Source organism: Sphaeroforma arctica (genome assembly GCF_001186125.1).
Source record: "Sphaeroforma arctica JP610 unplaced genomic scaffold supercont1.928, whole genome shotgun sequence".
Lineage (NCBI taxonomy): Eukaryota > Ichthyosporea > Ichthyophonida > Sphaeroforma > Sphaeroforma arctica.
The window spans coordinates 6,697-19,791 of record NW_014039630.1 but is presented as its reverse complement, the minus strand read 5'-3'; the positions used below and the strand labels follow the sequence as shown (position 1 = coordinate 19,791).

General features: G+C 39.6%; 2 protein-coding genes across 2 annotated transcripts; both read right to left on the bottom strand.

The window, feature by feature from the left end:
- Positions 1-1,456: 1,456 nt before the first annotated feature.
- Positions 1,457-1,765, bottom strand: SARC_09291 (hypothetical protein; the record flags this gene model as incomplete). The annotated part of the gene is made up of 1 exon (XM_014296699.1): positions 1,457-1,765. One exon carries the CDS (start codon positions 1,763-1,765, stop codon positions 1,457-1,459), a length of 309 nt encoding a protein of 102 aa, XP_014152174.1.
- Positions 1,766-9,074: 7,309 nt separating this feature from the next.
- On the bottom strand, positions 9,075-12,009 carry SARC_09290 (hypothetical protein; the record flags this gene model as incomplete). Its single annotated transcript, XM_014296698.1, has 3 exons — positions 9,075-9,213; positions 9,731-9,798; positions 11,866-12,009. 3 exons carry the CDS (start codon positions 12,007-12,009, stop codon positions 9,075-9,077), a joined length of 351 nt encoding a protein of 116 aa, XP_014152173.1.
- Positions 12,010-13,095: the final 1,086 nt, after the last annotated feature.

The window sequence follows — 13,095 nt, the reverse complement described above, 5'->3', positions numbered from 1 at the left end:
ATATTCCTTTAATGTAAGGATGCGTTTGAAAGGAACGGGAATTCGGTGCATGCCAAATACATGTGAGGTGGTTGGATTTCTACACTCACCCAAGAACCAAAACAACTACCGGTTATGGTAGTAAAAGTAGCAACCCTCTGATCCAAATACCTCGAGGAACGTGAAAGAGCCGAGAGTAAACTAGCCATATCTTTGCCTGGGAATAGGCAAACTTCACGAATTCCATACGGCTTTATAGTCGACAACACTCATGAGGGACACCTGAAGTGACACGAGGCCACCGTTATTGGAGTACTTCAGCGCTCTACAGAAGTCTGTAAACGCTAACGAAAATTAGTATGAGTTTATCGCAAGGCAGAAGACCAATTGATGATACCAAAGAATCCTCAAGAGTTATTCGGACGAGTGCTGCAACAAATCTTAAGGGCTGATACACAGCTTGCGCGCATTCCAACACTGACAAGCATGCTGGAAAGGAGAGATCGCTTTGTATCTTTGTAGTAAACATGTCAAATACGGTCATAAAACCTACTGAGGCTCCGTGAGCCTCGGTCAGGTATATTTATTAAACCATTTGACTGTTTACGTGAGTTCCGTAGAGTCTCACCATGTGCGACTCTATGGAACTAAAACCTACTAATCAGGTTTATCCTAAACCTAACCAATTTTATCCTATCAAGGAGTTTTACTACACTCCCCCCCAAGCTTGAGCATCACGGGTGATGGGAGAGCTTCTCTAAAGATGAAATTCCTTGAAAATCATTGTCTTTGATGTTGAGTAGATTATATCCGCCTGTCGCGGATCAAAGCTGTGCCTGAAGCAACTGTGCGTAACGTATTGTAATTACCTTGGAATAACGGTCCTTGCCGACCGGAACACTGGCTATGGAACGGAACTCGTGTGGTCAGAATACAAGTACGTAGGCTTTAGTTGTTTATCTTAGTTATTATATTTTTTTTACTGTTTATCAGGATAATCTGATAAACTTGGGTTTTGCTGACTATTACAGCACATGACTTATTTTTAGAGTCACTAATTTTACATTTACTAATAAATGAACAACGTCTCCCTCTCTACAGAGGGAGAACGCTGCGGTATAGTTATTGAAGCGTTCGTTTACCACACTCGGGACGCCTTGCCTATGGGAACATTTTAGGTCGAAGACGACCCATAAGCTGGCTCATCACCTTAGAGATGGGGTGCTCGCAATTAAGTCTGCTCGAGCAAGAGACTATTCGTGGTGCCTGGAGAATAGAAACACTTTAGGGTATAACCGACCCAAAAATGGCTTGTGCCTTCATTGTTGAAACAATAAGAAATTTAATATAATAGGTTTAGTAGGGTCCGAAGCTATTACATACCTGGATTCTACAACTCTCTTCTCTTCTTCCTAGTTTGATCTGCCTTATGGTATGCTGCAATGTCATTTGGATCATCGAATACTTCTGATGTCTCCTATGTGGGATTGCCTTCCTTCCACTGAACCAAGTACTCCATAACGCCGGTGTGGTCATTCTGGCGATGTCGGATGATGTGCCTGAAAGCCGAACCCTGTTCTTGCCACATCTCGTTCGCCAGGGATGGTTCCGTTGCTCTATGTACCAAGCGCAACAGTTCCACTCTGACCAGCTGGCCCTTGAACGTGCTTGGGGTGGTGCCGTCTTTGTTCGCCAGGATATATCCTTGACCCTGTTGTTGCTTGACCACGTACGGACCAAACATTGGTCGCATTGCCTTTGTCGTTCGGCCCTCCGTCTTCACCATCCTAGAACGTGATTAAGTCGTACGCATGGAGTCTATCGAACTGCTTCGCCGGTGAGTCTGTATACTTGAGGGTGACCTTGTGTAACATCGGCAGAATAGCATCGTGTAACCTATCCATTGGTGACTGGCTGGCTATCTGGCAGATCGTCGGTAAAATCTGCGAACGGAACATGCCGTCTTCCGAAGTAAGCACTGAACGGGGCTGTCTTGTGCCTGCGTGAGATGCGAAGATTCTGACAGAGCATGATCAATGGCAGTCTGACGTCCCACGCTATGGGAAGCGACTTGCAGAGTTTCCTTACCCCTTCGTAGATGTCTCTGTGTCTACGTTCTGCAGCTCCCAAAACCTGTGGTCGGTACGGTGGTGACTTTGCGTGCATGATGCCCACCTCTTGCGTGAGTAGCCGTGCAATCTTGTTGAAGAATTCCCCCCTTCATCCGATTGGAGCTTCCGTGGGAAACCATGTTCTCCGAACAATTTCATCAGTTCGGCTGTGACAGCTTCCGAGGAAATGAAAGCCCTGTCGGTCTTTATCTGACCAGCGCTATACTTATCGTGTGCGCGATACATTCCTATTTCTCTGTATCTAACTTTTACTCGTCTTATTATTAAACAACCTATTTCTATTGCTTGTTACATCGTCACACTATCCACCATTGAAATTTTGTTTGCCTGTAGTTCATGATATGCTTCATTCGTCTGATCCGACTCGTCTTCATCCATGTCGTGCCATCCTAGTTGGTGCACATCATGTGAGAACTATGGACGCTGTGTTATCCTCACGTCCTTGTGCATCACACCATAACTTGTCCGTCAACCCATTTTCTAATCATGTGCCCTGTTTCCACATGTATCTATATACCTTACTTTCATATACGTAGCACTTGTCCTTTGTCAATGGTGCAATTCACATAGACATGCAATGACCACGTTGTAGACATATCTTTCTATTTTATATATGTATTTATTATTCCTATCACTCTCTCATTACACTCAGGTTCGGTACTATCCTACTAACTAAGGCACGTATCTGATGACAAGGTTATATCATTTGTCATGACAAGTATAATAATGCCGAGACGTGTGTGACATGTTCGCGGGCAAGTTCTGTACTCATCACCATGTTTATCTATACTCGTATGTAAACTGGTATACTAACAAGTGGTTATGTATATATACTCAATATAACGCCCAATATAACATAGATTGTGTATCATAAGCTCGCGGACGAGTCTCATGGCCATAAACCCTATCACATGTCCCATGTATATATTCTTGTCACGATTTGTACAATGTTACTTATAAATTTATAACCAATTCATTAACCATCCTGTTCATCGGTACTATAACATTTACCTACGTGTCTATTCTTGTCATGACTTGCACCATATTACATTCAATGTATACAATTTCTCGAACAAGCCTGATACGCATGGCCGCCTTCAATGCACCTGTGAACACACACAACATGTTACTTCTCTTCACTAGAAACTATCTTAATCCGTACATACATTTAGTTTAAACTTTCTCATAACACAACATGAACCCCATTTGTGTTCTATTTGTTGTTCTTATGTATTACTTTGTACTCAGTACTCACAACAATTTGCCTATATCATTTGTACCAAATTTGATACTTACTTTCAGTGTTAGTTTAGCACTCACCCTATTTTGTTTGTGCAGTCGCTGGGTAATTCTTATGCTACTAATATGCCAAATATGGGTATCTTGAACTAATTATCCCCACTATTCCAGGAATTAATTGTTTGTTATCCTATTTCTTCACTTTCAGACGATCTATTTAGACGACCTGATTAGATTGGGTGATTCGTTTGCACGAACTAACGCTTTCTATTCTCATATATTAATACTTACCTATAAAAATACCGAAATAAAATTTATGAAAATAAAAATACCTAAAAATTCTATTCGTGAAAATGTAGTAAACACGTCAAAAACGGTCATAAAAACTACTGAGGCTCTGTGAGCCTCTGTCAGGTATATTTATTAAGTCATTTGACTGTTTACGTGAGTTCCGTAGAGTCTTACCATGTGTGATTGTATGGAACTAAAACCTGTTAATCAGGTTTATCCTAAACCTAACCAGGTTTGTCCTATCAAGGAGTTTTACTACATCTTTAACGACTTGCATTCTGACGACGGCCAACAGGCTTAACAAACTCTGTCAGACAGACGCGTTATAAGTGACTGAAGCAGAATATTGAACAGCAAACCCCCTGAAGTTGACGAACGTGCCGTGGGACTTATTTGTATACACAAGCCTACACGGGCGACGGGTGGACTAAGTAGTAGCACTCGACTTGGAAGCAATCTTTGGAGCCTACCTCTCACACCAGTAACGTGAAAACGCGGCAACGCACATTGACTGTAGATGTGATCCAAATACGGCTAAACGATGAGTCTAAGTCTCATCGTGGGTTTAAAGCTAAGTGCAGCGTGCGCGAGTTGTAACGCTACTGTACACCAAACAGAAGGGCAGAGAACCATCATGGGAAGTACGTTGACTCCTGCGAGAAAAGCACCACCTGTGACGAATGCAACAAGGGCCACGGGGTTCACTCGAACTCGTGTGCGTCCATACCCTACATTTGTTCACTTAAGGAGGCAGAGCCTCTGAAAAAGCCATGATACAGGGTGGCTACGCCGGGAAGGATATAAGCGGAAGAGAACGGACGAGTTATATTACCAGTATATACAAATGAAATGAAGATAAATGCTCTTTAGACCCTGGCTCACAAATTTCTTGTGTATCAAATCGTCTTGCACTTATACCTGATATTGAGGTAAATCTGGAAGATTCGCCTGATATATTTGCAAAAGAGAAGGAAAACATTGGCCTAAACTCTAAAACCCTAGACCACCGTATGTGGTTCAATACGACGATCTTCGAAAAGTGACTATATAGTAGAAATGAGTGAGTAACTGTCTTTTGGTACAACATAACAGATTTATCAAACGAAATGGAATCTATGAAGGATCAATCCGACGACAATATATTGAAATCACCTAAGTCGCCCACATATTACGGAAATTAATTCATGAGCACGTGTAAAGCATTACCGACTGAATGGTCAACAGTTGAGCTATTCAGATCACTCAGCGGGCGAAATTTAAGTTCAACAACGGCTACGTAAGTTTGGACTTCTCGAAAGTTGACTTCATCCAACTCAATACGCCATCAAGAGACTATTTCTCACAGAAAATGTAATAGAATTGGATAGAAAATATGGCGATCAAAGTTGACGGCAAACCTACACTTTCTAACTTGGCACACTTAGCAGTATATCAGTTCCACACTGACGGAATTCCTAAAAAGTTCGAGTAGGCTTGGATGCGAAATTTCGATAAGATCATATCTACACAAAATTATAAGCAAGGTTCTACGCTTTTCCACAGGAGGAGCCGAAGTTATTCTCAAAGATGAGCCTTACATAAGGCTATCACTAACTCGAAATACTTCGGAAACATCGAAAGTATTACTCTTTCGCATGGAAAGGTAAGCAGTATATGTTCAAACAGTAGATGTTCAGAATAGCACACTTTGGCTGTACAGGCTGACAGCATACCTTTACCTGATCATGAACGACTGCTTGCCAATATCTCACGAGTAAGGGTATACTTTGTTTATTAAGTTATATTTACGGATACCACACACATAGTACGTCTAGTACTTGCAAATTCAAACGCACACAACTTCAAAAAAAAAGAAAAAAGAAAGCAGAGAGTGGACAAGGTACCACTCATAGGATATGTAATATCCGAAGAAGGTATAGTGATACACCTGGAAAATGCACAAATTTTACTAGAATGGTGTACCCCCGCGACAGGTAAAGATGTTTACAGCCTTTGTGGGGTTAAGCCTTTGCGGGGTTAGGATAGAGTACTCTATCTAGAAGACATGATAAAGCCATTCGGACACCTGCGTTTACACAAAGAAAAACTGAATTACCTATGGTCAGCAGAATGCAAAGACGCATTTAGAAAGGTTATGATCCCTGTACAGTCTGTCCTGTGATGCGTTGATCTGCGGGCGGAATACCTTATTTTGCAGCCCCATTCGCATCAGATATTGCTTTGAGAGATGTAGTCTATCAGGTGGTCTATAATAAAACCGTGGTATATTTTGTTTTTTTCCCAAGAATTCAAACGCTTCACATCGATATTTTCTCACAGTGAAGCAGGACTTTGTTGTCACAGTATCTGCTTTAAAGCACTTCAAAGTTATATAATACCTTCTTTTAAGTGGCATATGACCAGAAGTCTCTGGTAGATTTTAACGATATACAACCGCACAAGCAACTGGTAAGCAGTTGGCATGATCGCCTCTGCCAGTCCTATTTTGCAATAGAACACATTGTGCACAACCATTTGCCAGACATGCTCTCACGTATGATACTAGACTCTCAAAAGGCAGTCCGAAAATTGTTGTGAGCTACCGATTGAAAGCTACACCCACACTTCCAATAGATAGACACCAGACTATAAGTTCCCTTCAAGTCACCTTAAATGTGATGCATATGAGATTCACCTCAAAGAACATAACGCATGTGCAGACCCGCATTGGCAATTAAAAAGGCAGCTATTTGTCGTATAAGGAAAGCCACCATAACGCTATATTCAACGACCTAAAATCGATCATCCAAGATGAGCCGATTTATATCGACAAAGGGGTTTATACCTTCTTATATTTGGGTACCCAGGCGACAAAAAATATCCCTGGCTATATACGATCATATGTCGGTTTGACCGTAAAGGCACAAGCGCGTTGATCCTTTTCCATATGTTCCAACATAATGTGTATGAATTCAGCAAACCCTTTGAGACTGTCATTAGAATGCGTCTTTAGAGATTACTTACAAGTCGCACAAAGTACGCGAGACTGCACTATATCGTAGCAGGACTAAGGAATTAGCTGAACTTTCAACCGAGTATGAAAGGCGTAACAGAGAATGCTAGAACACGAACAATACTCAACTTTGAAAGCGACACGCCAAAAGTCTACGTCCGATTTATGAAGCTAGTAAACGATTGTCACGTATATCAACACGAAGTTTCAGAAACAGCGTATCTAGATACGACTGCTTCAAGCAACACAGAGGAAGAACGCTTAAGCGCAAATCGACGAGGATGTTCGTCCATCGACTCACCTTGAAGTCTGAGAGCTCGCGTTGCAGACAGGGTCAAATAGAGAAGACAGGGTCAAATACAGAGATGCTTAAGCGGATATCTAATTTTCATTATTTGACAGACTTTTGCTGCAAAAGCTACGGTGTAAAGCCCGTATAACCAGAAGGACTATTTCGTACTATGATAGGAGTTTAAGTAAACCGGTAGACATCAAGAAAATAAATTCAGTCTTCGGTTTTAGTTAAAATAAAGAGATTGAATACTGAGATCTTTGTTTATATAGCTTCGCTTCTATAATTCACTATTTCGATCTAGATTTACTTCAAGTTGTCAACAGCTCAGATTGAAACGACATCAATTGGCCACATTCATGCTTCCCAGTCATAGTAGTTTATGGCATAGTAAAGTATTTCTAAATTGAAGAAAATAAGATCCAGAAGTTTAAACACAAGGCTGGTGTAGTGACTTCACTGCAACTAGAACCCCATCACATGGTACCTGGCTCTTCACCACATGCAAGGTATAGACGAACACTTTTTTTTGGCTGGCTTGGAGGACTCACCTTGTCCTATTTACATTAGAATATTTTGCTCTGAATATTTGATTATACACTAATGCTCTCTTTTTGCCTTTGGTGGAAAACAAATTTTTCTAGAGAACCACCTATTGCCTACGATAGCGTCTTCCTACTTTGAAGCATACTATAACATCTCGAATATTCAATTTGGATGGATTAATCTGCGGTATACTTCCTTTCCATTTATACGTATTCACTATTGTACAATGGTCCCTGAAGCGAGGCGAAGAGGTCTGATCAACCCTAATCTATTTAAGCTCTGCAAACAAGAGTCCATGAAATTCGAGGTGTATGTGAAGAACCAAATTATGCGCTATGGCTGGGTATTCTTGAAGGCGTTGCTCGAATATGAGCCATATGCACAGGATCATTATTGATCTTGTTGCAATGGATGAGATCGGACGGCATGATGAAAATTGTATGTTTCACATGTTCGATGTAGCCTCACGGTATAACCCGGCGAGGAACAAACTACCCGAAACAATGGCTGAAATATGCTCATTCATATTTGTCGATCACTATCCATTGATTTTTCCATGACAATGACACCGATTTTATTCAAGACATTACGTCTGCTATCAAATACTTTTCGGACATATGCGTAAAATGGGGTGTTCTGTACAAGCCACAGACCCAGGCGCAAACGAAGTTCGACACAGGAAACTTAAATTTATGCTACGTACTGCCCTTAAGGACGACGTGAATGATAGACTTCGTCTGACACAATGGATACAAGATCAAATAATTGAAGCAGTTGCTGGCGATACCCCATCACATTACTTTCGTGGTAGAAGAATGTGCTACAACTTCTTGTAGACAGGGCGCTGAAAACGACACGATCAACTTAGCTGGCTGGAGCTCCGGCAGTACTATAATTTGGTGTGCACGGAAGTAGCTAAGCGCACGATTATACTGTTTGGTAATCTAACAGGAATACGGGCTGTTTTGCGATCACCGCTCCGTCAGGCCACTATAGATGAGTGACGCTCTGCGCTGCACCGTATAACTCATAGCGTTTCGGGGAAGATATGACGGAACCAGGGCAATGAATCAGAAAATCAGTATATAGCACATGGAAGGTACATACATCAAGAGGTTAGTAAACCCAGCATGCACTTGGTACGAATACATTAGCGAGCTGCGCCCCACGAACCTTGCCAAGAGAAGATTGGTCAAAGAACATTCCACTACTTGTTTGGAGCACACTACAATATATATCTGTGTACGCTCTGAATACTGTACTCGAATAGGCGATTAAGTAGTTGAATTTATCTTTCCATTCATACGTATGACATATAATATTTGGAAGCGCCGAATTGTAGCGCATCGAGATATACTCCACATGTCATATATTTTAGACAATGACTTGTCGCTACCTTGTTTAAAACACTCACAATGTACATCTGTGTACGCTCTACACCGAATTCGTGGTTGAATTTATCGTACCATTCGCACGGCATGATATATTCAAAGCCGTAATGTAAAGCATCGAGCGATAAACTACAATTTCTTCCAGAAGCACTATTAAAGCTATGTCTTTGAAACAGTATGTATATTTTAATCTTATATTTCTAATTAGGATTCTATTTTCGCTTCTTCTTCTCCTGTTGTATAGTTGATCCGGCCTTTGCCTTGCCCGACACTCCGGATTTATATGTGAATTTCTTTAACTTTTTGGTGTCTTCTTTCTTCTCTTCTTCCTCTGGTTTGACGACCAGGAACCTAATCAGGAACAGGTTGAAGTACATCATCAGTCGTGGAAAAAACCAGTATGAGTGAAGGGTTTGCCATGTCTATTGACTGAAAGGGCACGATATAATACTATCTCCCTCTGGTTTGACGACCAGGAACCTAATCAGGAACAGGTTGAAGTACATCATCAGTCGTGGAAAAAACCAGTATGAGTGAAGGGTTTGCCATGTCTATTGACTGAAAGGGCACGATATAATACTATCTCCCTCTGGTTGTACTATTATTTCATCAGAATAAACGGTGATTGCAAGTGAAGTGGTAACATAGTGTGGCATAAGGAAAAGTGTTGTAGTACTTGAACAATATACAATAACGATGTTTAAGAATTCATCTGCCATGAATCGCACCGGCACTATGCTATCAGTTGAACGTAAGTGACAATCCACCACGTGCCAGATAAGTCAGAAATCGGCTGAAGTGTAAAATCAACCTAACTTAGGTGAATCAGTACTTCCAAGCGTGTATAGCATTGTACATGAACACTCACTTTTGGAATCCCGACGTCTTCGCAGCTATTTGATTTTCTATGTCCACGCGTTTTTGACTTTCGAATTTCTGTGAAAAGGTAGAGAATGACCATGTCGATGTGTGAAACATGTGAGTGCGATTAAACTATCGCAATTCTTGCGCGGTCCATGTTGAACAGGCACCTTCGATAGATTTCAAATAGTAGACTAAAAAGTACTACATGTAGTATTGGTAGAAATTCAATTTTTGTACAAAACTTAGATTCACCATATAAATTCACCACCAACATGTGAACAATGTTATGCTTAATGAAATTGGGACAATAGGCAAAACCCTACTTTCCGTGCAGACGCTAACCAAAAAAAAGAAAAAAAAGAAAACCGCGAACTAAATGAGGGGTTGCTTTGAGAAGACATGATTTATAAAGCAAGGTAAAATGAGCGCAAAGACGTTGTCTGGTGAGTATCGTATATAATCGAGTAAATGAAACTCCCGCTGCATAAGTTTTATGTTTTGAACCAAGCAGACTGAGGAAGGAGTTGCTTCAATATGCACATATGCTTGAAGAACTAGCACTAAAAACAATGAACGAACATCACAGCCTTGGGTTTGCTAAAGTCTTGTACAGCAACGCTGTAGGGTGATATGACTATCTAAAAACCGAGTAACCTACAAATATGTCATGGTATACCAATCGGGACAGGCTTCAAATATAGCTATACACAATCAGTTTTGACTTCATAACACTGACGTGATTATGAATTTGTGAGGCACGGACTACACCATGAAAGACGTCAAACTCATCTATTTATATATATGTATATATATAAGTTTGCATATACGTGATAGTATTTGAAGGATTCATAGAAATCATAAAAGAATGCATACGACGGACGAATATACTATAAATAAACAAAAATTGCACCGAATGAAAACGAACTCAGCATGGATTGGCAAAGCATTTGAGGCACACACACCAAAATAGAGGTAAAATCGACAATATTCCTCTAAACACACATCAACAGATAATGTAGGGCGACGTATACAATATTACAGGCAAACAAATTAAAAGTATTGATCAAAGAATATACAGAACTGTCAATAATCATATATATTTATATACATGCAGGCAAAAAAAATAAAGGTATATAAAAATCTACGTATATACGTGCATAAATACACATAGAGATAAATTTAAACAAACACCAGATACGCATAGAGATAAATATAGCAGTACAATATACATGGCTATATTTATATAGACAAACCTACATATCCATAGAAACTGTAATAAAACACAAATATATAGGCATATTTATATATAAATACAACATAGCTATATATATATATAAATATGAATCAATATTTTTCTCATGAATATACACACGTTTGCTTATTACGATCATGATCATGATACAAATATAAATCTGTATACTTCCACACTTGTTCAAAGTATAATTACGACTAATATGCATTCATGGCAAAATAAAGGTGATATTTTCAGCTATTGTGAGAAGACAACTACTTATATCGTCGTATATACAATTAACAAATCAATAAAAACGACACCATATACATACATACAAATAAATATATGTAAATACTAGTTTGATAAAATAACAAATAGCTTACCAACATTTTAGAATGACTAAATACGAGTATTGTGATTCAGTCACGCCATATATGCGTGTTTTGCATGTAGACACATACTTTCAACAATGCACGTAATACATACACACACACAAACGCACAGAAACACACACACAAACATGTATATATGAATGAAAATATATCTAGTAAACCTAAAAGATATAATACGTATACACATGCAGTATTGAATACATACTTATCTACTAAGAACACACACACACACCCACGCGCGTACATAACCAAATGGATATTAATTAAACATCCTTTGCTTGTATTACTGTCACAAAACAAAACAATACAACACCACAGAATCAGAGACACAGACGCACACACACACACACATATAGATATATATATATATGCCTGGCATGTTAATATTGTTTCTTATCGGTATATATACTCGCACAAATAAATAGATATATGCCGGCTTATATAGGTATACCAATAGCTTGTATGTGCACAGAAATTAGCGAAAGTCGGATCGATAGTATCATATCTACTTACCTTATTTAATGCTCGAATTTGCACGTGTTTATTCTTCTTGGCGGCCACTGATCGCATACCCGGGCGTGTCTTTCCCACCTGACGACGAAGCGCCCCAGCACTCTTCACTTTACCCCCGCCCTTTGAGACTCCCTTTTGTGGCATCTTGGCTTATGTTCGGGTTGGAATATGCTTGCTTTTAGAACTAACTTATACAATGACAGGCTGATGCTTGCTTAATAAAACCTATATAGCTCAATGGTGGATTGTATGTTTGTGAATTGTACAGTGTATTTAGTCACTACACAAAACGACGTGCGGTACTAACATGCACCTCGAATACTTTTCTCTCGAAGTCTACAGTCTTAGAAGTTTATAAATATATATACTGCCCTCTGCGTATTCATTTATAGTGAATATACTACAAAGTTTTTAGCTCCATTTATATATATTTATACACATTTGTATTAAATATATCAGTATCGCACGTGCGCTTCGTTCGGACATTGCGATTTGCGACCTACGGCCACCCCAGGGCCCAGGCTCAGTGAGGCTATATACCAAGTACCAGTCTGAGAGACTGAGACTCTGATGACGACACTGTATTTGAGAATTTCACAGATTTCTCAATCCAATCAGAAAATTAAATACTAGACCAATCAAAACGTTCGTTTATCGATATGTACTCACAACATGGCGAGTTTTTATTTTTATAAAACAAAAAATATATAGAGTGTATATATCACTGTACATTCATATTTTTAGTGCAGTAAACAACTTCCCTGTGTGTGTAGTGGAGTACTTATAGAATTTCAATAATCGGTTTCAAAATATATAGCAACTGTTAAGGACACAATCAACGCATCGGAAGCATCAGTCTTTGTGATTATACGACTGACATCATGGCGGAATCATCAGCATCATTAGTAACTCTATCCAGCTTCAGGAACAAAATACAATGCAATATCGGTATGAACTATGTTCAGCGGTTATACATGTATCATCGCGGTGTTCATACAGTATTCATATACTACAATATGGAAGATATATTTTAGTCGTTCCAAATGAAGTATCTCAAAGTTGGTCTATGTAAGTAACATTGAGCCTATCAGAGGTCGTCTCAACAGAAATTTGCACGTGCAAAGATATATATATATATATATATATACATACATACATACATACATACATACACAACACACACACACACACACACACACACACACACACACACACACACACACACACACA